This window comes from Macrobrachium rosenbergii, chromosome 18 (genome assembly GCF_040412425.1).
Source record: "Macrobrachium rosenbergii isolate ZJJX-2024 chromosome 18, ASM4041242v1, whole genome shotgun sequence".
Classification (NCBI taxonomy): domain Eukaryota; kingdom Metazoa; phylum Arthropoda; class Malacostraca; order Decapoda; family Palaemonidae; genus Macrobrachium; species Macrobrachium rosenbergii.
The window spans coordinates 6,086,230-6,113,172 of record NC_089758.1 but is presented as its reverse complement, the minus strand read 5'-3'; the positions used below and the strand labels follow the sequence as shown (position 1 = coordinate 6,113,172).

Below are 26,943 nucleotides of genomic sequence, written 5' to 3'. Positions count from 1 at the left end.
TATTCATTCTGTTATCAGTGACTTTATGAGATTATCTTTTTTTATAAGGCAAAATATCACCCGTAAAGGATGTTTGCTGTTTATGTCAACGTATTAAAAATGCCGGGGGAAGCTGAATGATCAACTCAGCCACATTAACATGAGTTACAGCATCGTTAGGAGGTAGGTAAGGGAGTATATGGTTAATTTGTACTGCCACTGAGTGGAGTGGAATCCACAAATTTTATGGCATTTGAAGAATATCATGGCAAAGGTGTAAAAGGCTTCCGCTGTGACTTCCTACCTGAGCACCATACATTCCTTAGGATGAGGGATATTATCGGCCAGCCGTGAGAGAGCTCAGTGATTAGCTTGTGAGGACAAGACAGGTCAGCTGGTTATCAAATTCTTTATTACCTAAGCGCAGGTATACATGGCAGATTGCGGACGGAAACGTGGTGCCCGACCTCCGATCGCCGTGACCCGCATTCTGAGCAATTTGAGTTTGTTGACAGACAAACAAATGGCAATTTTGAGAGACAATAAATGTACAATGATGAAATACATATCAGTGAAAAGGCCAGAAAATTCTACACATGAATATTTACATGAGAGTCTTGACATATTAAGAAATGCAATGCATGACGTGATTGATGCAAAAACGAAGAGACGTCTGACGTTGTGAGGTTCAAGAAATGTCAGAAGTGAAAGACTGATCCTTTATTATGTTGTTGTTTCAGATTTAGCTGGCCTTGTGCCAGCACGGGCTCTTGCTCCTAGAGCAGCCCGTAAACCTTTTATTATTATTATTATTATTCTCGACAGGTGTTTAGAATACAGAATGCGGACGGAAAGGTAGTGGGCGACCTGAGGCCCCCCGCTGCGTCCATACAGAGGTTGTTTGTTAACAGGCATAAACAGACATATATAATGCGTTACGGAACATGTAAAAGGCAGATATACTGTATACATCGGTGGACAGGACGTACAATGATGCATACAGTGAGATACATAAAGAATCTGAAATAATAACGAGTAACATATATGACGTGATTAATGTACGAATGAAGAGCGAAACACAAGAATGGAGAGGCGATTTGACGCAACATACATAACTAAGTAGATTCCACCATATTAATTTAAATTTTACAGCCCGATAATTATCACTCACTTTCAACAATAAAGTAGACAGAGCTATCACATCCAGGACAGGGATGCCACTGGGATCCTCCTTAGAACCCACATTATTCCTAATTTACGTCGATGACCATTCACCGCCTCCCTCCCCATACATCTTCACGTGACATCACAAATTGTGTTCCTGTGGATCCGGTGAGAAATTCGAACAAGAATCACAACAGACAAACAACCGCGATTACCACATAGAAAATCGAAGGTAACTATGAAAAAAAAATTGAGCCTTAAGGTCGCCATTCAAACGCTTGAGAAAATACGAAGATTGAGCAGACTACACTCTTCCGTTTTACACAATGAAGAGGGGACACACCAATAACAAGTTCTGCACTTTTCCCAGTGCTCCTACAAAGACCAGACTAATACGATACAAAGCCTCTACTAAAGCTTGTATTGTTCAGTTATATTTCAATGCTACATTGTAATTTAATTTCTTTTCGTTTGGTTGTTGTGGCATTATATAGTCTTATCTGCAAGAATAAGTGTTGCAGTTTTGCTCCCGATCGTGTCAGGCATGATCTTCTTAAGTCAAATAGGCATTTTGTAAAAAAAAAAAGAATAAAAAGATGTTACTGAAGATCTTATGGCATAATAGAGAGTTTAGGTACTTTTTGCAACGACCTGATGGGGGCCTGCCAGAGAGTGGGTGGGCAGTTGTAGAGGCTACTGTGCCGTGTCGTCGTTGACAACAGCGTCTCCAATATTACCGTGTTGTCGGGTAACTTTGGGATTTGATGATCCTCGGTTTACAAAGCGGGTGTTCGGGATTTGGTGTTAGACTGTTAGTTTCTGTTGTTTTTAGTGATTTATTGTTGAGTGGCCCCAAATTTTGGTGCGTAGGCCGATTTCACTGGATTGGAGAAGTTCAAGTTACGAGACTGTCTGCTGTTGCTGAAAGAACTGAGGTAAGTTGTTTCATTATTCAGTACTACAAGCTGTTGAGGTGGGTATCTGGAACCCAAATTACAAGTGCCCTGATAAAGTGTGCAATGTAGAGTAGGATGTAATGGCATGGTTTAGGCCTAAGAAACTGAAGTTAGTTACTGAATTTCAGAAAGTAACGAGTTGGCCAATTATTTGCCTTGTAGTAGACTTTGTTTAGAGGGGAGGAGGATGGACTTGGCTGTAGCCTGTAACTGTAGGTTGGGGAAGAAGGTCAAGCAGGTGAAAAAATATCCTGCAAAAAGTTAGACAGAAGGAGGCTGTCATAGACGGATGCCAGCATGTGGAAAGTTGGGACGTGTGAGATTTTCTGGTGAACAGGTAGATGTGTTCGCAAATGAGACAGGCCTAGGGTTAGTTGGGTTGGCAGGGTTTTTAGGGGGTGAATTGGAGAGTTGTGAATGGGTCCCCGGAATGTACAAGAGTTCAGTTAAAGTAAGTATAGAACTTCGTGAGGTATTTCTAAGGGTAGATCTAAGCAGTAGCTCCGCAGCAGCGATTTCCTTCTAACTTGACTTTTTCTACGGTTTTTTGGTTGCTAATTATGGATTTACCTTCAATTTTTGTTGCACGAATGTAATTAACCTGTAATTAACCCCTGAAGTCCATCCAACAAGGGGTTTCCATACACAATCTTCACAAGACAGAGCATGGGTATTTACGTCTGTTTGGAAGGGTTCATATCCCGTCTGGCAAGTGCAATAACTTGTTAATGTATGGGTACCCCCGCCCCACCCGGCCCAGTACTAGACACGGCGAAGGGACATTCCATTTGGCCAACGACAAACAAATGCACTGCCAGTATCAGAAGCCCTAAAAATGTAAACAAAACCAGTTTCCAAGGTAAAAACAGGCACGGAGCTAATACTTAGAATTACCTTTCCAAGTATTAGTGTAGCTCCGCAATGACTGTATGGAATGGTTCCGTGAATACGAGAGACATTAGGGAGCCATATGTTCAAGAAGGGATTGGCTGAGGAAATCTATTATAAAAGGAACCATACTAACCTATTGTACCCTAACCTAACCTAGTAGGCTGTGTTACTTGGTCTATAACACTGCGCAAGTGCAATGGCAAAAATATAATGTTCTGAGGTTAATTATAGTCTAGTGACAAAAAATAATGGTAAATTCTTGGTAAGCAACCAAAATACTAGAAAAAGTCGATTTCCAAGGTAATACCCAACACAGAGCTAATGCTTTTTTGAGTGATAGGCTACTTATTGAATAGATCTAGAATTTTGGCCACAAACAATGGCAGAAAGGCAACTGGAATGCCAAATCGGGCAAAAAGAAATAGGCCTAAAGTACCATGTAGGGGCAAGTGTTTCCGTGTACGGTGGACTTTGTATAATCAGGTTGTATGGATAGAAGCTCAGCTACATGCTATGTAGCAGTTTAGGCCGTATTTTTTCTCGGTGGAGTCTGGGAAGTGACCAGAGGGGGACTTTTGCACCAGCAGCCACCCCCTCAGTAGAGTACAGTATTTTTCAGGTCTGCCAGTTCTAGAAATTACCATGGACAGAAGTGCGAGAGCATTAGCGTATACAGGGTGCTCAGCCGCATTGATAAATTCATTCACACTTGGTGGTTGGTTGTGATTACTGCATTTGATGGGAGAGAGGTCAGATGTGAGGGACTGTTGTGGATATAGCCTACAGTACCTGGAGTGAGTGGTGTGTTGCTAAGGAGTCCTGCTATTGTGTTTGACAATGAGGTGGGCAGTGTTGACATTGGAATTGGATATGGATGTGAATGAGTTGCTTGGGAACATTACAGCCAGTAGGCAGAGGGTTGATTTAGGCTTGCTGGACTGTTTGGTGGCCACAAACAAGGAATTGGAAGGTGGGAATACAGGGGGTAAAGATTGTTTGCTCCCACACAATATACAGACTTTATGGTCTTTATATAGGAATTACCTTCAGCGAAGCTGGAACTGGCTGTTAAACTTTAAAAAAGGTGGTATGGTAGTTAACTACCTAACGACCGGGTGGGAGTCTCGCCTGCCCGGTCGGTAGAGCGTCACTTTACTTTTGGCTGCCTGTGTGTGTGGATGTGCTTCGTTGTCCTCTGCCCTGCTTGCCATTGTTTTCGCCGTGTTCATCTTGGGACTTCGCTTTTGCGGGTGGGATTGTTTCCTTTTGTTACTTGATATTTGTTCTTACATGAATACAAACCATTGGTCTTTACATAGGAATTGCCTTCAGTGCAAGCTGCAGCAGACTATTCTACACAACAAGGTTGTTCAGTAGTTGCAGTACTAGTGGGAGAGGCGAGGGGTACCCTTACCACCTCCCTTCGCTGAGTCGCATAACCACTTGCCTTCCTTTGTTGAGAGTGGATGCAATCCTGTCCTCCTCTGCCCGAACGTTTCCTGGCTGTTCTACCTGCACTTCATCTTGGTTTTTCCTTCCTTTGTTCCGACATGATATACAGACCGTCGGTCCTTTACATTAGGAATTACTTTCAGCGGAGCTGGAAACGGCTGTTGAACTTTCGAATAAGGTGGTTGGGCAGTTAACTACCGTCCGGGAGGCAGGAGTACCGCCTGTCCGGATGTAAACATTCCAATTTATTTCGGCAGTCATGCACTGCAGACGTGTTTCTCGCTCTCTGCCCTGACTGCTGTTGAGCTGTTTTTCCTGGTGGGATCTCTCTTGTTTTACCTTGTTTTCATGATGAATGTTGATAATCCCTATAAGCCCTCCTCCCCCCAGTGTGTATGTCCGGGGGTGGGAGGGAAGAAGTGCAATAGCTTCCGCTCTCATGTAGATATGGACCCACACGCCCTTTACTCCACCTGCAGAAGATGTGTGTGTTCTAGTAACTCTCCTTACTCGGAGTGTTGTACCTGGTCTGCTGAGCAGTGGGCGAAGTTTGAGGGGAGGAGACAGTACTGAAGGAAGCCCACCAAGGCGTCATCTAAGGGTTATACACCCCCGACGACTCCCTTGGTGGCTAACCCATCGGGATCATTTCTCCCTCCCGGCAAGCTTCCCCTTCTTGCTGCCTCTCCCTCGGGTGAGGACTCCCCCTCCCTTTCTTCACTCGCTTTGTTGGGTGTGGAAGGCCATGGGGGAGCGGACGATCAGGACATTAAAATTCACACTAAGCTAAGTGAGTCAGGTCTTTGTTGGAGATTAAAGATACGTGACTGTTGAAAAAAATCTCTGGTCAAGACGTTACCTTATAACGGAGTGATGGAGGGGCCTCGTCGAATTTCACCAGTTCTGGAGGGATGAGTTGATGGGAAAATGAACAGGTAATGCGACTGGGTGGCCAAAAGGTGACCACCTGGCGGGGTCAGCTCAATAAGAGACCATTGTAAGGGGTAGTGTGTCGGTCTGCTGACGGGGTGTTCTGAGAGTGACGGCCGCCGTTTCTCGACTTCTATGACCTTGGAGGCTTATTTTCTTGCTCCTCCCAGAGGTCACTGTCGTCGCAAGAATGGTGGTCGTGCCCTCGTTTTTATGTTGGGATCTTTCCCAAATCCTGGTGACTTCTGTCAACCCATGTTTGCCAGTCTTTATGGGGAACTCAGCCTTTCTGGTGGATTTTCAGCAGGCTTCATCTCCATTCCCCTTTTATCTGAAGAGGTAATTCAAGCAGTCACTAAGTCTTTAGAAAAGGTAAACAAATGCACCAAAAAGGGGAGAATGGAGAGAAATTTGCATAGGGGCTGCGTTTCTCATGCCGTCCTCAGTTAGGCTAGGTACTATATGTGTATATATGTATATATATATATATATATATATATATATATATATATATATATATATATATATATATATATATATATATATATATATATATATATATATATATATATATATATATATATATATATACATATATATATATACATATATATATATATATATATATATATATATATATATATATATATATATATATATACACACACACACACACACACACATACACATACATATATTAAGTCAGTGACGAAGTATGTGCTGGCCTGGCAGGGGCTCTTCCACTGCAGGTGCAGTTGTGTCAGTGAAGGTTTACACAGTTAGATACAGTGAGGTATATGACGCATGCATTTGTGCTTTTCTGACCATGATCAGGATTTAAGTGCATGGAGACAGTGTGAGTATGTATGTGTGCGTGGCACTCTCTAATGGTACATTATCAGAGGAACAGACTCTTCCAGGGGAATTCCATTTTGTGACTGGCTCTGATTTGTCAGTGGTGCAGTGTTGAAGGACCGCCACTGGAAATCTGTTATTTGTCGCCATAGAAGTGAGTACCATAACTCATGAACACATCTTTTCCAGACATTGTGTAAATACCCAGTTGAGCTGCAGTGAAATTCCTGTCTCTCCACTATGCATTTTTCTGTTTCGAATATTAATGTCATACAACACCATTTCAGGTTTTATTATATGATATGTTTCTTTTAACAGGAATTCTGGGTTCGTCCTGTGAGGACGAGTATTTTTGAAGTGGTAACAAGGCTTTTCAAAAGGCAAGCAGCTCTCCAGTCCGGCACTGGAGATTTGAAGTAGTTTTGCTAACCAATGTCAAGTGAGATGTGCTGTTACTGTCACTAGCAATTAGCCAGTTCTGGTCTCAAAACTTGATTTATGCTGCATTAAAGAGCATTACCAATGTTAAACGCACCATGTATGTGCAAATGTAGTTGAACATGAGGACTGAAGTGAGTTTGGGTGTTTGTATGGTATTTTCATCCATGGACTAAAGAAAGTGATGAATCTAGAGGGAAGATCTAGCTTCCCTGGTCAGTGTTAATATGGAATCGGCCAGGCGCGATCTGTCTACAGATGAGTTTTTAATTGGCAATCATTTCAACTCTGAAACCCAACAGCTTATAATTACTGATTGGTCTTGAGCCAACGCACTTATAAGGCTCAGCCGAAAGGCCGGTGTGATGAAGAGAAAAGCACACTGGCGCAAGATGACTTTGATGATGGTATGGTTCTGTTACTTATGTACAGGAAAATTTGGCATACAGTAATCAAGCACATGCCCAGATCTGACCTCTGTATGTATCGATGCTTAACGCTTTAATGAGTGCAAATCATTGCATAATAAGATAAATAAACAGAAAACCGACTCTTCAACAGTGTACTGTATAATGAATTAGGCCTCATCATCGTAAGAAATCCCTGTTGTTAAACGAAAGGAATTCAAAGTAAATACGCTTAATGTCCATATGATAGATTTTATTGTATATTTAATTTTCTCGTATAAAAAATAATCAGAACGAAGAAATAATCATAGAACTGGTGCAGCATTTATTTAATGCAAAAAAATGTCTGCCTGATAGAGCGAAAATTCTCTTCATACATTATAAATACATCTTTTGACGGTGATCACCCAGTTATAAAAAAAAAAAAAAAAAAAAAAGTACGGAGGTCCGACCTGCGACGCGCCCGTTGATCACAGTATGCCAATTTTTCTTTTGTACACATAAAGGAAAAAATCACTGTCAAAGACTGCATAGCCTATGTAGTGCTTTCTTGCATGCCGTTTTACCCCACCGGATCCCTTACAGATTACTGTTTGGTGAAGTTTTTCCTGTATCAGCATCGTAATTACTAACATTTTCAAAACTAGTAATTACAAATTAGTGATATATGTACGAATTTTATACATTACATTTAGTTTAATCAAAACAAATATAGTTTTAAAAACTTGTAGGTTTGGTCTTTTTTTATCAAATGATTACATACGATACTTTATTCTAGCTTTTAAATGTGCTCTGATCGATTTGAAGAAATTGTACCCAACTTGAAAATATTCAATCACACAAACCTATTACTCTTTGGAACTGGTCCCTTCCTAATGAAAGGGCCACCCTTTGTAAGACATAAACAATAAAAAATCCCTAGTAACGGATTCGTGGTGAATATTCTCGGTAATTGCGGAAAAATCAAAAGACTGTAAGACTCAAAGTTATAGTTGTCTTCAAAGATTCGAATATTAATTCACTAATATTTTTTCACGGTCTCCTTTTTCATTTCTCTGTTTATCTCTCCCTCCTCATCTCTACCGTTGTTAATGCAAATAGCTGGTTTGCCCATGAATCCTTCACCTGCAGAATGTTGTGGTACTGAATGAAATGTTTGGTTTTCATTGTATGTGTGGTGGCATTGAACAAATTCTGGGAGTTTCAGAGTATCTGAAGTAAAAATTAAGTTTGATTGTGATATAACTACATCATCATTTTTTTACGCATTCTAATGTGATGACCCCTTTGATCTCCTAACCCTCTGGGAGCGTACCATCCAGTCACCTCATGTCAAGTCCCTTGGAAGTGTAGAGCTGAGTAGGGGAGCACCCTTATGAAATCCCAGTAGGGGTTGACAAGTTCACCGTTTTTCTTAAGTGCGGTAGCCTTAACAAGATGCTTATTACTACTCAGTGGATTGATTTTAGGTAGTCGTCCTGAGCATTTTCATGATTTTGCCGCACACTTGAGAGATGTCTAGATTGGTAAGGCTTATATTTGCTTGTTATCTTTAGGTTTTAGTGTGTTACAATAAATGAGAAGACGCGATGATTTTCAAGTCGCAGCGCGTAGATATGGCACGACACTAGTTGACAGGTAGTCTTTTTTATAGGACGGCTCCTCCCTTCCAGTTATAGATAACATAAATTCCTTTTCACAGAAGTGCTGTGTTCCGTTAGAGATGTTTGGAGGGACATCAGGGTTTATTTCTGCCATCTGTTTATATGCTCTCCCACTCTACTGCCAATCTACTCTTCTCCCCTTCTCCTTAACCGTTTATATGCAGTTGCTCCAATTCTTGATGATTCCGACATATGCTTGTGTTACCACAAGTGAACGTTACGTGATCTTGGTCAATTCGGACAGACTGGAAACATCTCGAATTAACAGATTTTGTACAGCCTCTAAGAATAAAGTACAAAAGTTCATCGCAACATAATCAGAGAATAAAATTTCATTGATATAAAAGTGTTTCGTCAAACAAAACTTATGACGAAATTAAATTATACCATGTCAGTGACTCAGGAACATAAGAGAATATTGATAATATAAATTATGCTTTGATAATGTGGTTTCAAAGTCATGATACCGAAGCCAGCTATATTTCTGCTGTCAACTGATTGTTTCCCATGAGACATCATAAATACATTGCCGTTATTGTATTAGTCTCGCCAAGATTTTTCATATCATAGGACCCCCATGAGACATTATAAATACATTGCCGTTATTGTATTAGTCTCGCCAAGATTTTTCATATCATAGGGCCCCCATGAGACATTATAAATACATTGCCGTTATTGTATTAGTCTCGCCAAGATTTTTCATATCATAGGGCCCCCCATGAGACATTATAAATACATTGCCGTTATTGTATTAGTCTCGCCAAGATTTTTCATATCATAGGGCTCCCCATATATTAGTCTTGCCAAGATTTTTCATATCATGGGGCTGCCAGAGGTTGAGGGGCACTTTTCTGATCCTTTGACTTCACCGTAATATGAAGGAAAAAATAAAAGACACCACACGCTATACATAAAGTTCGCTTCTCCACTGATAACACCGGAGAAAGAGGACTTCTTAACGTCCATTCCTTACCTTACCCTGTAGGGATGGTACCAACATGATTGGTGCATCTCAGGTGTAGGCCAAACCCACTTGGAGCTGAGAATGGAAGGATTATATCGGGGCAAACCAGAGAGAATGCCTAGAAGTGTAACCCTAAAGCATTCCACCTTTGAAACTCACAGGCCAGCTTTAAAAAGTAGTTCTGCCCAGATGTACAGTCACTTGACTTAAACGCCAAATACAGAGTACATTGAAATCAGACGATTTCTGCAAGACATTCCATTGTTTAGAGGGATCTGGAAGTCTTGGCGCCTCGTTGTCATCCCCTCTGCCAGGTAGGAACGCTTCTGATTGTGGGGATTAGATTGAAAGTGATAGTTTGAGGATTAGGAAAAATAAGTTAACAATATGTATATATATATATTGATGAATTAATTTCTTAGTCGTTAATAATATGGCATCAGATCACCTGAGATCCCTTCCTGCTTACTGGATTCTTACGAGCGTTCTTTTAGTTTAATTGAAATTGAATCGATACTGTAGCTACGCCACAGTCACTCGGAAGAAATGTAAAAAAATGAACAACTGTTAAATGACAAAAATATTTAAAAGCCTAAATTTTTTACGATTTATGAAATAAAACAAGTGTATGAAGTTCCCAAAAGAGTTGTAATTTTTTTCCGAAAGTATTTACATAGAATGTTTTATTTTATCTTTTTCAAGTGTATTTCTTGATTGGACTAAGGAACCAGCGTCATTCCTATGTTTTTATACAAACCCATTACTCTTTGGAACGGGCTACTTATGTAGGGAACCCGTCTATTATAGTCAAGAATGATTCCTACGTCAAACAATACCAGAACCATTTCAAAATACAAATATTGACTCGTTCAGGGAGCCCAGATGTGAGCGTACTATTCTTTCTAAGGCAAGTTTTATAGACTCGCTTGAATCTAAATTGTACTGTCAAAGCTAAAAAAAAATGAGCAATTTGCTGGGCTACTATTAATTAATTTTGGAATCACAAGGATCTCCAGTACCTGAAAGGGAGTAAAATTTGGTCTGAGAAATGATTGGCTTAAAACTACTGTACATTGAGGACAGTTGCAACATTAAAAAGTTCTTATCATGCAAAGGCTTCATATGCATGGTGAAAGCCAATAATTATGTGACCCAAAAGTTGTAACACGTGTGTTGACTGTAAATAACTTTGTTTCATAGTTATTTTTTTGTAGGTATCGGACATTGCCCTGACATCCATACTTATATATATATATATATATATATATATATATATATATATATATATATATATATATATATATATATATATATATATATTAGTTTTAGTGTGATATATTGATATATATATATATATATATATATATATATATATATATATATATATATATATATATAGTTAGTTATGAATTCAGGCCTTCTCCCATTTTAAAATAAAACTTCTTTTTAAAATACACTCCCCAACTTAACTGAAGGTGCGAGAGGGTAGTTTTCCAGCCAAAAGGAAAGGCCCCAGGCCTTCTTTCTCCCCTATTGTAAATGCCTTTCGTGGTTTCACTGCTCCATAAACCTTTATCCGTCTCTCTATTTTCACCCTTATACTGGTTGCAAAATTCCTTTCTTTTCCAGATATACCAGTAAAGACGAGATAGAACTGACCACCAGCTGAATTAAAAAATAAATAAACCACCTATGATCTTCACGCTTTTTTGGATATGCTTCTAGCTACGAAGCCGTAAGATCCAAACACAAGAAATTGTAGAGACTGTGATTGCCGGTCGCGGGAAACAAACCAGCATCACCATAACCACAAGGAGGTCGCGTTGCCGACCTGACCACGAGAAGGGCAATCACAGTCTCTTCAATTTCTTGCGTTTGGATCTTATGGCTTCGTAGTTACAAGCATATCCAAAACAGCACAAAGAACTCGAGAAGTTAAGAGGGCATTGTGGCTATTAGAATTATATATATATATATATATATATATATATATATATATATATATATATATATATATATATATATATATATTTGATATGGTTGTAGCTGAAGGTTATGGGAACTTACCTTGGGCAGGCAAAATCTGACTCTAATCATGGGTTCATTTAAAACCATGTACAAAGGATTTTGGCTGCTCTGTTGATGCCAAATTGCCAAGCAGTTGCATATCAAAACATTATCATTATGCAAGTTAATGATCAATAATTTTAGGGATGAGCTACTGTGCATTAGGCTACTTTCTATCTTATCTGTGCGAGTCTACAGTACTACTTAGATTTAGCCAGCCTTGTGCTGGCACGGGCTCTCGCTCTACAGCAGTCTGTAAGTGTGAGTCGGTCGATGTCCCACCTGTGTGACATCATAAGGTCAGAGTCGAAATTTTACTGTTTTTGTTCCTTTTTTCATATTATTATGGAAGACATTTCTTCATTTTTATGTAATTTTGACTAGAACTATTCGATATTATGTCTTAAGTTTCTTCCTTGACTGTTTTTCATAATGTTATGATGTGAACTTTTCAGAATGTTTCATAAATTTTTCTCAAGTCTTGCATCATTATGGTATTAATGGTAAATGTGTAAAGGTAATTGAAATTCTATATGAACAAAGTAGGTGCAAAGTTAATATTAATGGGGTCTTGTCTAGTGAATTTGAAGCGGGTTGCTACAGAGAATTTCACCTATGCTGTTTGCCCTCCTCGTGTATTTTATAATGAAATAGTAGTTGGAGCTTTAGATCAGAAAACTGATAGAAACTATATGCAGATGACGATGCGTTAATCAGCGAGACACCACAAGATTTAGAAATCTTCTATAGTAAAAAACATCTTATTTTTTAAGAGCTGGGACTCAAAAAGAGATCAAGGAAAAACAGAGGTAATGAGGACAAATGAAATATTTGATGGTGAAAAGATTGATGAGGAAACTTTCAGACTTTGAGGAAAAATGGTGTTGAGTATAGATACGGTAGTGAATATATATAAAAGGTTTTGTCAATTTGAGAAACAAGCTTTAAGAAGAATATTAAGAGTCGGATGAAAGGAAGTTGGACATGATACTGTAAGGAAATTATTGAGGTTTCATGTGTAAGAGTGATGACGATGAAAATGAAATGTAGTTGCTTGGATATATTCACACACAACGAGGAGAGCTGCTGCCCTACTTGGGTGAGAACTGTGAGAAGGGGAGCTGGAGATGAGTGTGAATTGTGGAAGATGCAGCACAGGAAGACGCGAGTGGCAGGAATTCACAGAGGCCCAGTGCATTATGGGGCACTGGAGGTGATGAATAGGCATAGTCAGCCTTTATGCATATAAGGGCACAGTGAACAACTTTTATACATAAGCACTTGTCGATTGGACTATTCCTTCGTCATAGATACCCTGGTCAGTCGTTGTACATACTCGTCTAGAAGTGGCACCCAGTAGATGGTAGGGAACTCTAGAAGGCATCCATTTAAATTAGGGTGCCCTTTCAAGTTTAAAGATATGATATTCATCCTAAATTGATGAGCTGTAAATGCACAATTTTGTAAAACTGAACAAAGAAACTCGAATAACACTATCATAAGTATCATTGGAGTAAAGGCAGTTTTATATCCTTACCGAATTCATTGGCTTCACTTCTATTGTATGGTTAAATTAATCTTAATTTATTTGCTGGACAGGATATTATAAAGTTATTGATTGTTGGACAGGATATGGGCGAGCCCTCCTATTGGAGAAACCCGTTCCAAAATGTTTTTATAGGTTTGTATTAAAAAAATCAAAGAAATGTTGGATTTCAGCACCCCAATCAGAAAAATCATTTTCGAAATGTGGACGGGAATAATCTATATTATTATTTCAACATTAAAAGTTAAAATTTATAACAGTTAATATAATCTTCTATATTTTCAATAATTCTAAAGCTATAAAATAGTAATTTACTTTTTTCATTTAACGATTTTTGTAGACAAACGTAATAATGCATTATAATTTTGATTTGGGCTCAGGAGTTTTGACGCAGCCAAGGCCCAGACAGGCTGTCCGGTGTAAGGGTAAAAGGAAGAAAGAAAAAGAAAAAAACATACTGTACAAGGAAGCATACTTAATGTGCCGTTGATGTTATTTTTTACTTGCATACGGGAAAGTTTTGCATTGAGTAATGAAGTGCATACGTAAATCACCATATGATGCTTTGTACAGTTCTTTTTTATAATACGTTTTATTATATCACTGACAAGTTTGGCATTACCTATACAATATTCATATGGTTATTTCAATGGTATGATTCTCAGGCATGCATACGAGAAAGTTACTCCCAGCCACTTGAGCCCCTCCCCGGAAATTTTAGTAGTTTTGCCTATCTGACGCCTAAGATATTGGGATGCTGAGATTTCTTCAATTCACTTACTACGACATGCCTATTTTGGTCTCAGTGTTTGATTAATGCTACGTATCAATTGAGGATCAACCTTCATCTCCGAGATATTGACTTCCCTGGCCAAATTAATGGAGTCAAGAATCCACCATACTACTGCCTACAATCCTGCCACCAACGGTATGGCAGAAGAACACACTGCTGTTCCCTCTGTGCCGCTTATTATTGGTCCTTCTTGGCCTCGGCAGAGCTCCAAAGGAAGAAATCAACGTCCCTCTCCTGATGGAATGGTATTTTGTTGAATACTCTGTTGCACGTGAGTCTGTACGTACATCAAATGCAATCTCATAAAAACTCTACCAGCAACAGTATCAAAATCATTTCTTGTGAATATCAACCAAGTATCTCTTCAGCATCATGAAAGACATCTACTATATCTAGTAAGGATGTGGAATGGTTGCATATTTTGTCTTGTATCTGCATTTGCAAAAGTAATATTTTCTTTCAATGTTACATTATTTTGTGGCATCATAGTACCTTATGAGCACCTTGAGGTATCTACCTAGCAAGGGTGTGGAATGGTTCCATATTTTATTATAATTCAAGTTATCTTCAAATGAATCTGTCATGTGCACTTTATTCACAGCAATGAATAATAATCTGTAATGCCTTGTATGTTATGTAGTATCTTTCTTTTGAGGGGAGACTTCTATAAAGCTTCGTTTCTGAGATGTGGTTTAGCTGCCAGATTCAACTGCCAATCGCAAAGCAACCCCTCATTCATGTGTATATTACAGCACTAGACTTACAAGTCACTTGTTTTCCTTCCGCATTCCTGTTCACCTACTTGTCTGTCTGTATGCATGGTCAAAACAGGTTGGTTTCTTGGAATAAAGTTAGCATATCCCCAGTTTCCTATGTCTTTAACAGGTAAACCCTCTTTAACCTCAGCCAGTCAAGAATCATAGGGAATTTTGTAGATCCAACTATTTTCCTTGGATGCACTTTGCAAACCTTCACAAATCAGTGGAATATGCAAACAGGTCTTAGCAGATCTAGATGAACAGTTTCTTACCAATAAACAAGCCATACCCCTACCTGTGTAAATTAACATTCTTGAATTTATAATTATGTACTTAAAAATTTCAAGTGTCTCAAGAAAATATATAGCTTACCAAGTTCTTTGCTTCCGTGCGTTAAGTTTTTAATTTTTTTATTTACTTTCTAGTTCAAAGAAACTTCGACAAGGGTATTCAATAGAGAAAATGCTTAATCTGTAAAGTCCCCACTCAACGGGTTCTCTATGATGAACATCCCGTTTTCTGCGGTGCCTTCACATGTGACCTAAGGTCGGTTGAACACAATCTTATTATCATTATTATGAATTGTATATTTATTATCTGTTCATTTGCCCTTGTACCACGTATATGTGACAGAGTATTTTTATGTCTAACCTGTTATTGTTAATCATTATGTTTTCTCTATGTACCTGTCCTATTTTGTGTAGAGAAATAGTTTGACCTCAGGTCACCTGTAAATTTTTGTACCCGCGGTCTCTGCATATACGCAGACGTCCGCATGCCGCTTTATAAGCGGGTCACTTCATCAATAAACCAGCAGTACTTGTCTTCCTGCTCATTATTTCACACCTCTCTCACAGTGGTGACCCCCGGAGTGGTTCCCAGAGCCATTAACGGACCCAAATGGCGACTTAGTCTTGGCCCGATGAACCAACCGACGCCCCTAACGGACTAACTATGGCGCTCTAACAAAGCGTGTATTGATGCGAGTGTTCCCTCACACTCCAAGTGAGAGCGCGGAATGAGCATGGACACAGACATCCCCAACCACATGCAAATTACCGCGAACTTCTTGGAGGCAGACGTCTCCCTCGTGCAACCCCCTCCCACACGCTCCTCCACGCCGGTGCCCGCTCCCTGCGCGATGCCCCTCCTGACGGACCAACTAAGGCCGGCCCTCAGCATAAAGCTGCTGCCATTCACCCATTAGAACCCAGCGTCCTGGCTCTACAGGGTCAAGGGGCAATTTAGGGTGGCAGGCCTGACCAACGAGGTGTTGAAGGCGGACATCGCCATCAGCGCCCTACCGGAGGAGATATACAAGAAGGTCGCCCCGTGGGTGACGATAACGACGAGCCCTGCCACCTTCCAGGAGTTAAAGGCCACTCTCGTCAAGACCTGCTCCCTGCCGGTCTTCGAGAGAGCTGCCCGCGCCCTCAACCTCACCATCAACCCCTGGCAGGACACAAACCTCTTGGAGACGTGGTATACCCTCCAGGACCTCCTCCTCATCCCCGAGACTGACAGCAGCGGCTGGCGCAAAGAGATTAGCCTGTCAAGGGAGATCCTCCTGCGGCAGCTACTCCCAGAGGTCCGTGGGCAGATCACAGAACCATACACCCTGCCGGTCGAGGACCTGATCAGGGTGGCGCAGCAGTTGATGGACTCCATGAGGGCGGCGAAGCGGGCGTCCACGCCTGCACACCCCATCAACTGCCTCCAGCTGTAGGACCCCACCACAGAGGGCATCAGTGCCGTCGACAGGAGGAGGCCACTCCACCAGTAGAAGAAGGAAAGGCCGGGGCTTTGCCATTACCACCAGAGGTTCGGCAAAGCTGCCCGAAATTTCGAAGCCCCCTGCCTTTTCTCCCCTACAAAAAACGAGGGAGGCGGCGGCCACCCTCACAGGCCGCCATGGCAGCAGCATCCGAAACACCCAGGGGCCCCGCACCAGTAGGCTTCTACGTCCGCGACACTATCTCCAGCAGGATGATGCTGATCGACACTGGGGCCATGCGGTCAGTGTTCCTGCCTTCCAGAGAGGACCGCAGACGTCCGCCAGACCTGGCTGCCTCCCTGACGGGCTCCAGCGGGTCCCCCATCCTCTCTTACGGCACCAGGCTCTTGTCGTTCTCCATCCTTGGCTGGAGGTACAGGTGGAACTTCATCATCGTGGACGTTAGGACCCCGCTCCTGGATGCGGACTTCCTCGCCCACGTTGGACTAGCAGTCTATGTCGGCCGCAAGTGCTTGCTGGACACCGAGTCCTGCCAGTCCCTGCCCTTGTCGCTGGGCCCCAGGGAGCCCACAATCTGTTCCGTCGCTCCCCACCAGTATGGCTCCCTCCTGAAGGAATTCCCGGAAGTGTTCAAACCCAAGCTTCGTCAAGTGCCTGGGCCCCCTGCCAAACACAGGATATATCATCACATCAAGACAAGGGGTCTCTTAATGCACGCAAAGTTCTGGAGGCTTCCCCCACAGCGCCTTCAGGAGACCAAGAAGGCCTTTGCCAAGATGGAATGGATGGGCATATGCAAGAAGGCTAACAGCTCATGGGCCTCCCCCCTTCACATGGTACAGAAAGCGGACGGCACCTGGAGACCCTTTTGGGGGAGTATTGTAAAGTCCCTGCTCAACAGGTTCTGTATGATGAACATCCCGTTTTCTGCAGTGCCTTCACATGCGACGTAAGGTTGAACGAACACAGTCTTATTATCATTATTGTGAATTGTATATTTATTATCTGTTCATTTGCCCTTGTACCACGTATATGTGACAGAGTATTTTTATGTCCAATCAGTTATTGTTAATCATTATGTTTTCTGTATGTACCTGTCCTGTTTTGTGTAGAGAAATAGTTTGACCTCAGGTCACCTGTAAATTTTTGTACCCGCGGTCTCTGCGTATACCCAGACATCCGCATGCCGCTTTATAAGCGGGTTGCTTCATCAGTAAACCAGCAGTACTTGTCTTCCTGCTCATTATTTCGCACCTCTCTCACAAATCTACGTGATAATTACCACTATTCAGAAAGGTGGGTGAGGGCCAAAAGATTATAATTACACATAATGTGCATGTTTTAAAGGCAGTCTTATCACTTGCATTTAGCAATCCTTATTTCTTGAAGTACAGCTTAACTCTTAGTTGAAACTCTGGCAGTGTACTCCATTTAACAAGCTATAATTTTTATTACAATTTAACTAAGTTTTCTCCAAGTCTGATCATGATTGGGATTAAAAGAGATGCGTTTTGAACCTTACTGTCCTGTTTGGTATGATGTGCATAATTACTGAACTGCTCTGTAAGGAGATAGGGACTTCCTACAAAAAAAGTCAAGTCGTACTGTGCAGAACGTAGGGGGGATACAAGGTGAGAAGCTTGGTCTGTCATCAAATTTCAGCTGTATGTACATTATGTTTTGGGGAAAAAATTAGTACATGGTGTAAAATATGCATATACTCCATATGCAAGCTCTAAGCTCGTAAGTATATTTAACCTGTTGTCAACTTATTAGCATTTGGCTCTCATTGCAGTAGTGCTTATGCCACCCATTAGTAATAGATGTTTTTTCAGTGATTAAAGAACTCCCTCTTCTGCTGTCTGGAGAAAAATTAAGAGTAAAAAATATGAAGAGACAGCAGTCTATCATTATCGAAAAAGAGAGGAATAAAAGCTACTCACATCTAATACTGTATTGAGGAATCATGCAGTCTTCCCTATACAGCGAGAGTTTTTCTCTGCCCTATAAACATGTAGTGATACAACCTGGATGAAGGTCCATATGCAGTGATAGAGCATGTGTAAAAACTCTACAGTTTTTTTAATAAGCATTATAGGTATGGCATAGCCACAGTTAATGGTTTGGGAACTTAAATTATAGCATTCTTGAAGACCTTGGAAGGAAATATTTTCATCTGCAAGTTATCTTCCACTTGCAATGCCATCTTGTCTGTGTAAGATCATGGCAAAGATGTTTAATGGAAGCCTTGTGTGGGTAAAAGGAAAAGAAAGGTATTTTATCTGTAGCACAGTGTAGTTTTGGGATAATGGACTCCACAAGACCCGCTGGTACATCATGAGTCATATACGAGTATACACCTGTAGCAAAATCCACTGCTCTTTGCAGCTAAGCCCCGCCCACTGCACTCCAGTGATTGGCTAGCTCTCGAAAGGGGAATGACATCAGACTAATTAACAGTCCAAATGGTTACCAGCAAGGATTTGACTCCATTTGGTAAAGTTGAGCTCCGTGCATGAATGATGATAACCATAGATTTGAGTTCCTGGAGCTGTGAAGTCTGCAGTTGATATCTCCAATAGAAGTTATATAATATCATTAGGAAGATCTTGGATCATTCTATCTGTGCATCTTTTTTTTTTAATTGGTGTTGGCCTACATAAGCGATCCTGCATGTCAAATGGTAATATCATTATGAGATTAGGCCTACATACCAAACTCATATTTTGAGGCAATGACAGGGCATACACCTACATGTCAATTTCTTATATTTTGAGGCAGTGACAGGGCATACGCGTACATGTATATTTTGAGGCGATGACAGGGCGTAGTACTAAACATCAAATTCTTATATTCTGATACAATGACAGGGCATGGGCCTTAACGTCAGTTTCTTATTGCAAGTAGTTTTCTACCCATATCTGTTGGGAATAGAGTAGCTTTTAATTAATATCTTTCCTTCTACATAATACGCATTTCCAGTTTACGTAAATTTAGAGATAATACATGAAACTATGCCACAACTTGCGGAAAAGTACAATCTCTTTTGTCGAAGTCTCGACAATAGTAGCTCTGACCCCACGACATTTATAATGTATATGTATACGATATATATATATATATATATATATATATATATATATATATATATATATATATGTATATATATATATATATATATATATATATATATATATATATATATATATATATATATATATATATATATATATATATATATATATATATATATATATATATATATATATATATATATATATATATATATATATATATATATATATATATATATATATATATATATGTATCGTGGGGTCGGAGCTACACGTATAAATGTACACATATAAGCATGTGCATATACACATACATGTGTACTTGGGTCGATGACCATAGTAAATGCAACACCACTTATACCCCTGAGAAAAAAAGGAAAATTTGTGGATGTAGCTGATGGCACACATAGGCTGTCTAAGCCCTACACACAATTAACTGCTCTCAATGAATTATATTGGAAATATATTTACAAAAGGGATAACATATTACTGTGATGAGTAAATACAAGGCTGCTGTAGTATCTCTATGGAAATGAAGGCTATGGTGGGATGGCATCATAAGATACTTAACGAAATAAGAAAAAAATAAATGATAGCTGAAAAAGTTATGTATGAGGTGATCCAAACCAGCCTGCGAGTAGCCCATGAATCATTTGAGTTTGGGAGCATTCTTGTAGATTACCCTGTTGGACAAAAGGATACATAATAGTCAGAAAATTCTCTCCTCTCTCTCTCTCTCTCTCTCTCTCTCTCTCTCTCTCTCTCTCTCTCTCTCTCTCTCTCTCTCTCTCTGTTGTTAGGAGAATATTCTAGCATAGACTATATTCATAAAGATCTCGATTACGTTTAATTAAAAGAAATGACTAAATTTCAATTAACAATAGTAGGCAGATAATGCATTGCACTAGTATTTTATGAATAGTTTGTGTTTATTCTGCAATGTTAGGTTACCATACGAAAAATTTTCAAAGACACTACAAGCACCATAATTGCAGCAAGAATAACCACAAGAACTACAATCAGACAGCTGAATATAAGATAGGCCTATAATCCATACATCATAAGCTGCATAAACCGACAAAAAGACATAGGATATTATAGGTCTACGTCATTTTGATCCAATTCTACTCGTATAGCCTATCATACTCTAAATTAAACATAGGGAGATTCTGGTTTTGTGGAGCGCAGTCAATGCTTGTCGTGCCACTGAATGTGTAAACGATTGCAACGAAATCGATTTTATGACTTAAACTGTAGTAAAATTTCCTAGAATCAATATAAAATTCCAGTCTGCATAGCTCTGAGAAAGTCTTTGTATTTTTTAAATTTAGAGTGGTGAACAGGCGTGACAATAACATACGGTAATTATCATTGTCCCGTAATTCAAGTGCACTGATTCTAACACAGACATTCCCCGTGTCACCTCCGTATTAAGGTGAACCTCATTTACAAAAAAAAAACAACATTGCAGCATCGGGGAACACTGCTGACTTCATTCATATTTCCCTATTTTTTCACCATTTTTAGGGAGATGTGTATTATGATTTTATTTAGGGGATAACATAACTTTTCCTTCTGATAATCTGCAGAGGTTATTTTAGTTCGGTAAAACAACTATTGCTAAATTAATGAAGTTGAAAAGAACCACAGATTAATCAACTTTTCGAAACCATTGCTAACCAATCGGCTTCAAGGTATGGTTGTGACATATGAAGTGGGCAGGGCTTAGCTGCAAAGAGCGGTGGATTTTGCTATAGTCATTTGCTTCCAGGCATCATGGAACAGGCTACAAAAGGTTGTTTTGTAGAGAAATATTAATTCTCATTGGTACCCATAATTGTTTTGTTTCATTTAAATGAAGATTTTCTTTTATCTCCCTCAAATAAGATTTTTTACATTTTAATTCGGATAATAATGGCCTACTAATTTTTTCTGGCACTTTAGCAGTGTAGTCAGGCTTAAATTATCCACATATTTGTATTGGGAAAAGTAATTACCGTTTGCTTTATACTTGGTTTCATACAATATTTTTTTGTTGTGCATTTATTTACTAATGTCAGTGTTAGCAATACAGTGATCTAAAATTTACGAATCGTTTTGTTTTATTTTACATTTGGAACTACCGTTAGTTGGTTTCTTAATTTGGTTAATTCAGTATTTATCTGGTTATCACTTATTCTACTCATGACAGTTTGTCAAAGCACTTTGTCTACCCAAGACAGTGTTGTCGATTTTCGTCATTCGTTTTTATTAGAATGTATATAAAATATGGTTTTTATGTACGAAACACATGAGTAAATTCCCAAGGAAATTTATTTCATGTCTAAGGAAATATATGGGATTTTAACAACTATTAAAAGGGAAATCCATTTTCGACAAGTGGGAAGCTGTCGAGACTTCGGAATCTGAATCGAGATCGATACTGTAGCCACATCGTGGCTATCCATAAGAATTAAAGCAAATGACATTTGACAGTAGTAGAAGCTAAATAAAAATTATAAATATAGTTTTTATCTAACATAAGAAGTAAATAATAGAATTAATACAAACTTGTGACTTTCTGCAAGAAATAATTATATAGTTTCTTTTATTATATCTTTGTAAAATTTTCTTTCTTATCTGGATAGTGAACCCTTGCTAACACGTTAATTTTTTCAATACAAACCTATTGAACTCTTTGGAGCGGGTTATTTCTTATGAAAAATACTCGCCCATTAAAACAAACCCAATTAATTACGTAACTGATAATGCGGTAGTTGTGTTAAAACGGTTCTATAGACGAAAATCCCTGCATACTTGGCTATGGCGGTCAAGTGGTGAACAACAAATGTCTGCGTGCCAAAATGCTTCGTAACGTTGATGTTCGTATGCAGTATTATTGGCTAATTTTAAAAAAAAATTTTATATACCACCTCGCAATTTTTATTGCCTATAAAAAAATCCATTACAAATTAAGACTTTCTATTTCCTGCTATCAGTAGGTGGCGTTTTTAAAGTAACTAAAATACATAAAGTAGGTGAAATTTTTCTATTGATTATATATTATAGTTGTAGCATGTTGAGGCAGTTTCTTGCTTTCAGTTAAGTTTTTTTTTTAAATCCCCCATCCTTAGACTGCTTTTTGGAGTGTTAGAGGCTGGAGCTGGATGGCATGACTTCCCACCCATAGAATTGAGGTACCTGTTGGTTGAGCAAGGGAAAACTTTAATGCTGACCACCCTCAAGATCTGGGTCGTCTTTTTATGGACAAGATCCTAAAGGCACTGGGATTTTGATTGTGTATCTAGGCATATCCCTAAGGTGTCTGTGAAGGGAAGGCCATGCCCTCTAGCTGTGGCTTGTTTGGTCACAGTGATGGATGAAACTTAATTTGCAATTTTGTAAATAGTAATATCCCCAAACTGTTGACTACTAAGGCAACATGAGGAAAAATGCACAAGAGTTCTTGTGGAAAACTATTAGCAGAAGATATAGAGATTTAATTAATTATTGGGCGTTTTCTCGCATTAATTAAACTGCATCATCTTCAGTCATGCCCATCATGGTTAAAGAAGCCAGAGTTCATAAATCTGAAACCACAACTGGTAATCAAGGAACAAGCTATTCCTAGGGCCTACATATACCTTACCTGAAAGCGATACCCTCGAGGAAGACGCATATTGCTTCTGCATGCTTCGTCGTCACCTCGGTTACCTTTCAAAATTTATACATAGGTTATTTTACTAAAGGAGGTACAATAGTAGCTTTACATATTTTGTAGGGAATGGTTTATGGCCTCTTAGAACCATAGGTGAACAACCTGTTTGCCACACAACTAGCAGGGAGCTCTCAATACTATTCTATTCTCCAGTGACAAACACCTGGTTGGTCCTAGAGGATGCCTACCAGCACCACAGGGACATTCTGAACTTTCTTCCATTGGGTGGTCAACTACATGCTGCTCACTCTGGAGCTCAGAATACCCATTAGCTCCTCGTGGATCCCATGCCAAGTGGGTTATTTATATATCTACTGGCTTTGCCCACTTCCATATCCAGTGGAAGTGAACTATCTTGTGTGTGCAACTGGGGCTCCCATTTTGTGGACTGTGGACCTCCTTGTCCACCTTCATAGTCCAAGCTCCTCTCAGTCGTTGCGGTGTAAAGCTGACTTGAAGGGCTTAGATTTCATAGTTTTGGATGAGCTATTTATGCCTTTTAGGAGCTTCAGTTGGTCCTGCCTACGTATAGCTTCGGCTTCCAGGGAAGAATCTCTCACCCTGTAGCCTAACTTGGGCTCCATATGAGCCAGTGAGACAGACCTCAGACTGAGACTTCACCTCCAGGACTGTTTCTTGATGCAGTGTATTGGTGAGTATCACTTCCTTCTTATCCAACATTCTTAAGATTGAATTGCTTTAGTTAATTCGTGGGTTTGTGGTGAAGCAGATAGTGGGTTTTATGTCAGGCACCAGTTCCCCCAACTACAACATCCAGTTCTCACACTGGAAGTGCAATTCTTTTTTAGAAACTTTGTCATCAAGTTTATGTAAGAGAGTGTGTTTTTGTACCTACTGGGAAACAGTCGATTTGAAGAACTCCAATTGTCTTTTTTTTTTTTAATTAATATAGCCAGAGACACTACAATTTTATATACAATCATTGGCCTCATTTTACCCTTGTATGCAATTTTAATTATTCTAAATATAATTATTTACTCGACATTAGTCATGGCGAATGCAAAACACTTGTGAAAAAAATTAATAATAACGAAGAGCCTTTTACAATTTTTTTCACAACATTTAGTAGCATGTTCCATTTGAGTGTTAAGATTAAGTAAGAAAACCACATCCAATAAAGTCTTTTGTATACCCAGTAGGGGAAGAAAGTCTACTGCAGGCATCTCCACTTTCTTTTATAAATCTCAAGAGCAACACAGTCTGGAACTTTCCTGTGGCAACGACAATTTGGGTCAGTAAAATTACACCCACCCCTCAAAAGCAGTTGCCAGACTCTGGATTTGCTAGATTTCCAAAAGCCCTTAGTTAATCACTGTGACACAAATGGTCTGATTGGGGAAAATTTTACTCTTCATCCCTAATTAGGATGAACAGACTTTGATAGTTTTTTATTAATTTTTTTGTATGTTTTGCATCACATCATTTTTCACTAATTCTGTCTTGTTTTCCAGGATTATTATGTCCGTGTAATAATCATTTGATGTCTCACATACAGACTCTTGTGTAAATCCATAAGGCAGTGAATAGTAAGTTTCATGTAAGTAACTTACCAGTAACTACATAGCTATTAGTTTCACTTAACTGTGGCAGTTCTAAATTTGAAATTCACGGTAACGCGCTATTGTTTTAGTGTAGCTAACTAGACCCTGCCCACTACCAGGGAAGAATAGGTACAACAGTGCTGAAGAGCCCAGTTCGTTTCTGCTGGTCAACAACTGTACACGGTTGGTTGAGCGGCTCTGGTTTGGTGAAGTATTCATTCGTGTCGGCAGCTTGCTATTTATTATCTTAGCTAGTTTATTATTAAGACATGTGACTTAGTACGTTAGATTCTAGCGTGTCCAGTATTAGGTACCACAGCAAAGGCTGTAATACTAGACTTACTTCTGCTAAGTATGACTCACACACTTTGTGTTGCCATTGTAGAGGGTAAATGGAGTTTTGGAAGCACATCTAGATAGACTCCGAAGAGACAGACAGAGAAAGGCAGCTGCTAGAGACGAGGCTAAGGGTTTAGCTAGTCAGGTTTCTGCTCCAAAATCAGATATTGCTTCTTAGTCTGTGCCTTCTACACCTCTGCCTGTGTTCTTCCCAATCACTAGCCCTCCGGCATTTCCTCAAACTCCGTTACCTGGCTCCCATTCTTCCGAACCCGATGTCATCGCCAGCCTAGAAGCCAGAATTGACCAAAAGTTTGGTCTGCTTGTTAATACCGTAGCCCAAATTGGGTTTTCGGTTAAGGCCCTTATGGATCAGGTTAGCGTAATTAGTGTTGGTGCAAGTGGAGGAGGTGGCTACTCGTCCTACTGATGCCCTTAGACAAAGGTCAATGTTAGACTCCCCCAGACCTGGGAGGAAGCAAACTGGAAGTCCAAGGGAGGTTGGTGGGGTTTGCCCAAGGGTAGTTGCCCCCTCAGCCGAGCCTGTTGATTGAACCCAGGACTCAGCAGATTGCCTTTGGAAAGGTGTTCATATGGATGTGCATACTCAGTCGTCCAGTGATTCAGATACCAGTGTGGACAGGGGGCGTAAATGATTTTCAAAAGTGTCAAGGCATTGAAAAGACATGCTTCTTCCACTGAGCGCGCTTCCCCGCTCCCATGTAAGACTCTCAGGGAGCAAGAGCACAGTCCTCTTCCCTCCTGCAGTTTTTGGGTTAGTCCCGAGCGGGTTGTGCGTAACACTTTGGTAATGGAGAACCAGTCTTTGACGCGGCATTCCTCATCCAAGTTGTCTGAGCATCCAGCGGCTGAGTGCCTGGTTTCCGAACGTGTAGTATCCGACCGTTCTGTGTTGAAGCGCCCAGTGTCCAAGCGTTCAACTTCCAAGCACACAGTGTCCGAACACCCAATGTCCAAGTGTGTGGTGTTTGATTGCCCAGTGTCCGAGCAATTGGGTTATGAGCACCCAACTGTCGAGTGGTGCCCAGTGTCCACATGCCCAGTTTCCAAGCTCCATGTGCCAGAATTCTCGCCTTCAGTATGCGTGTTGCCAGAAGCCAAACGTTTGGCGCCAATGCCTACCGCCACAGAGACAGAGAGAATAACACACAAGAGAGAGAGAAAGAGAGACATATTGTCCTTACTTGACATATCAAGTTAAATTGTTTATGATTTATTAGAGAGAGAGAGAGAGAGAGAGAGAGAGAGAGAGAGAGAGAGAGAGAGAGAGAGAGAGAGAGAGAGAGAGAGAGAGAGAAGTTATTCTTACGATAACAAAAGATGGAAATTCAGTATTCAACTAACTTTTAAATGAAATGAAAGTTACTGTAATTTCATTTAAAAGTTAGCTTAATACATTACCCTTAAAAAAAGAAAGAAATGGTTGACATAAGAATATAGGAGAGTGTGAAGATTAGTATATTATTTCTCTCTCTCCCCATTCCACCGATCTATTTATAGAAGTCTTCTCAACCTCGTTTTTAAAAACTTCTTTATTCTGTCTCTTTCACTTTGTTCTGAAATGCTCTATATCTCTATGTTTTAGAATGGCACATTTACTCTTTGTAGATGGTACAGGTAAAATTAGATCAATTTAAAATTATCTACTGTA

At 39.8% G+C, this 26,943-nt stretch overlaps 1 protein-coding gene across 2 annotated transcripts in view; it reads left to right on the top strand.

Annotated features, from left to right (window-relative positions):
• The first annotated feature begins 1,815 nt into the window (after nucleotides 1–1,815).
• Nucleotides 1,816–26,943, top strand: part of LOC136848052 (nucleolar protein 4-like) — a 252,514-nt gene continuing 227,386 nt past the window's right edge. Inside the window, exons 1-2 of one of the 2 annotated variants that reach the window (XM_067120184.1) lie at nucleotides 1,958–2,078; nucleotides 15,290–15,410. Coding sequence is in view for 1 of the 2 variants with exons in the window: in XM_067120183.1 (XP_066976284.1) it covers nucleotides 1,908–2,078 (171 nt within the window). In the remaining variant the exon portion in view is untranslated. Of the gene's footprint in view, nucleotides 2,079–15,289; nucleotides 15,411–26,943 lie in introns of both variants that reach the window. The other variant, XM_067120183.1, reaches the window with a different exon arrangement.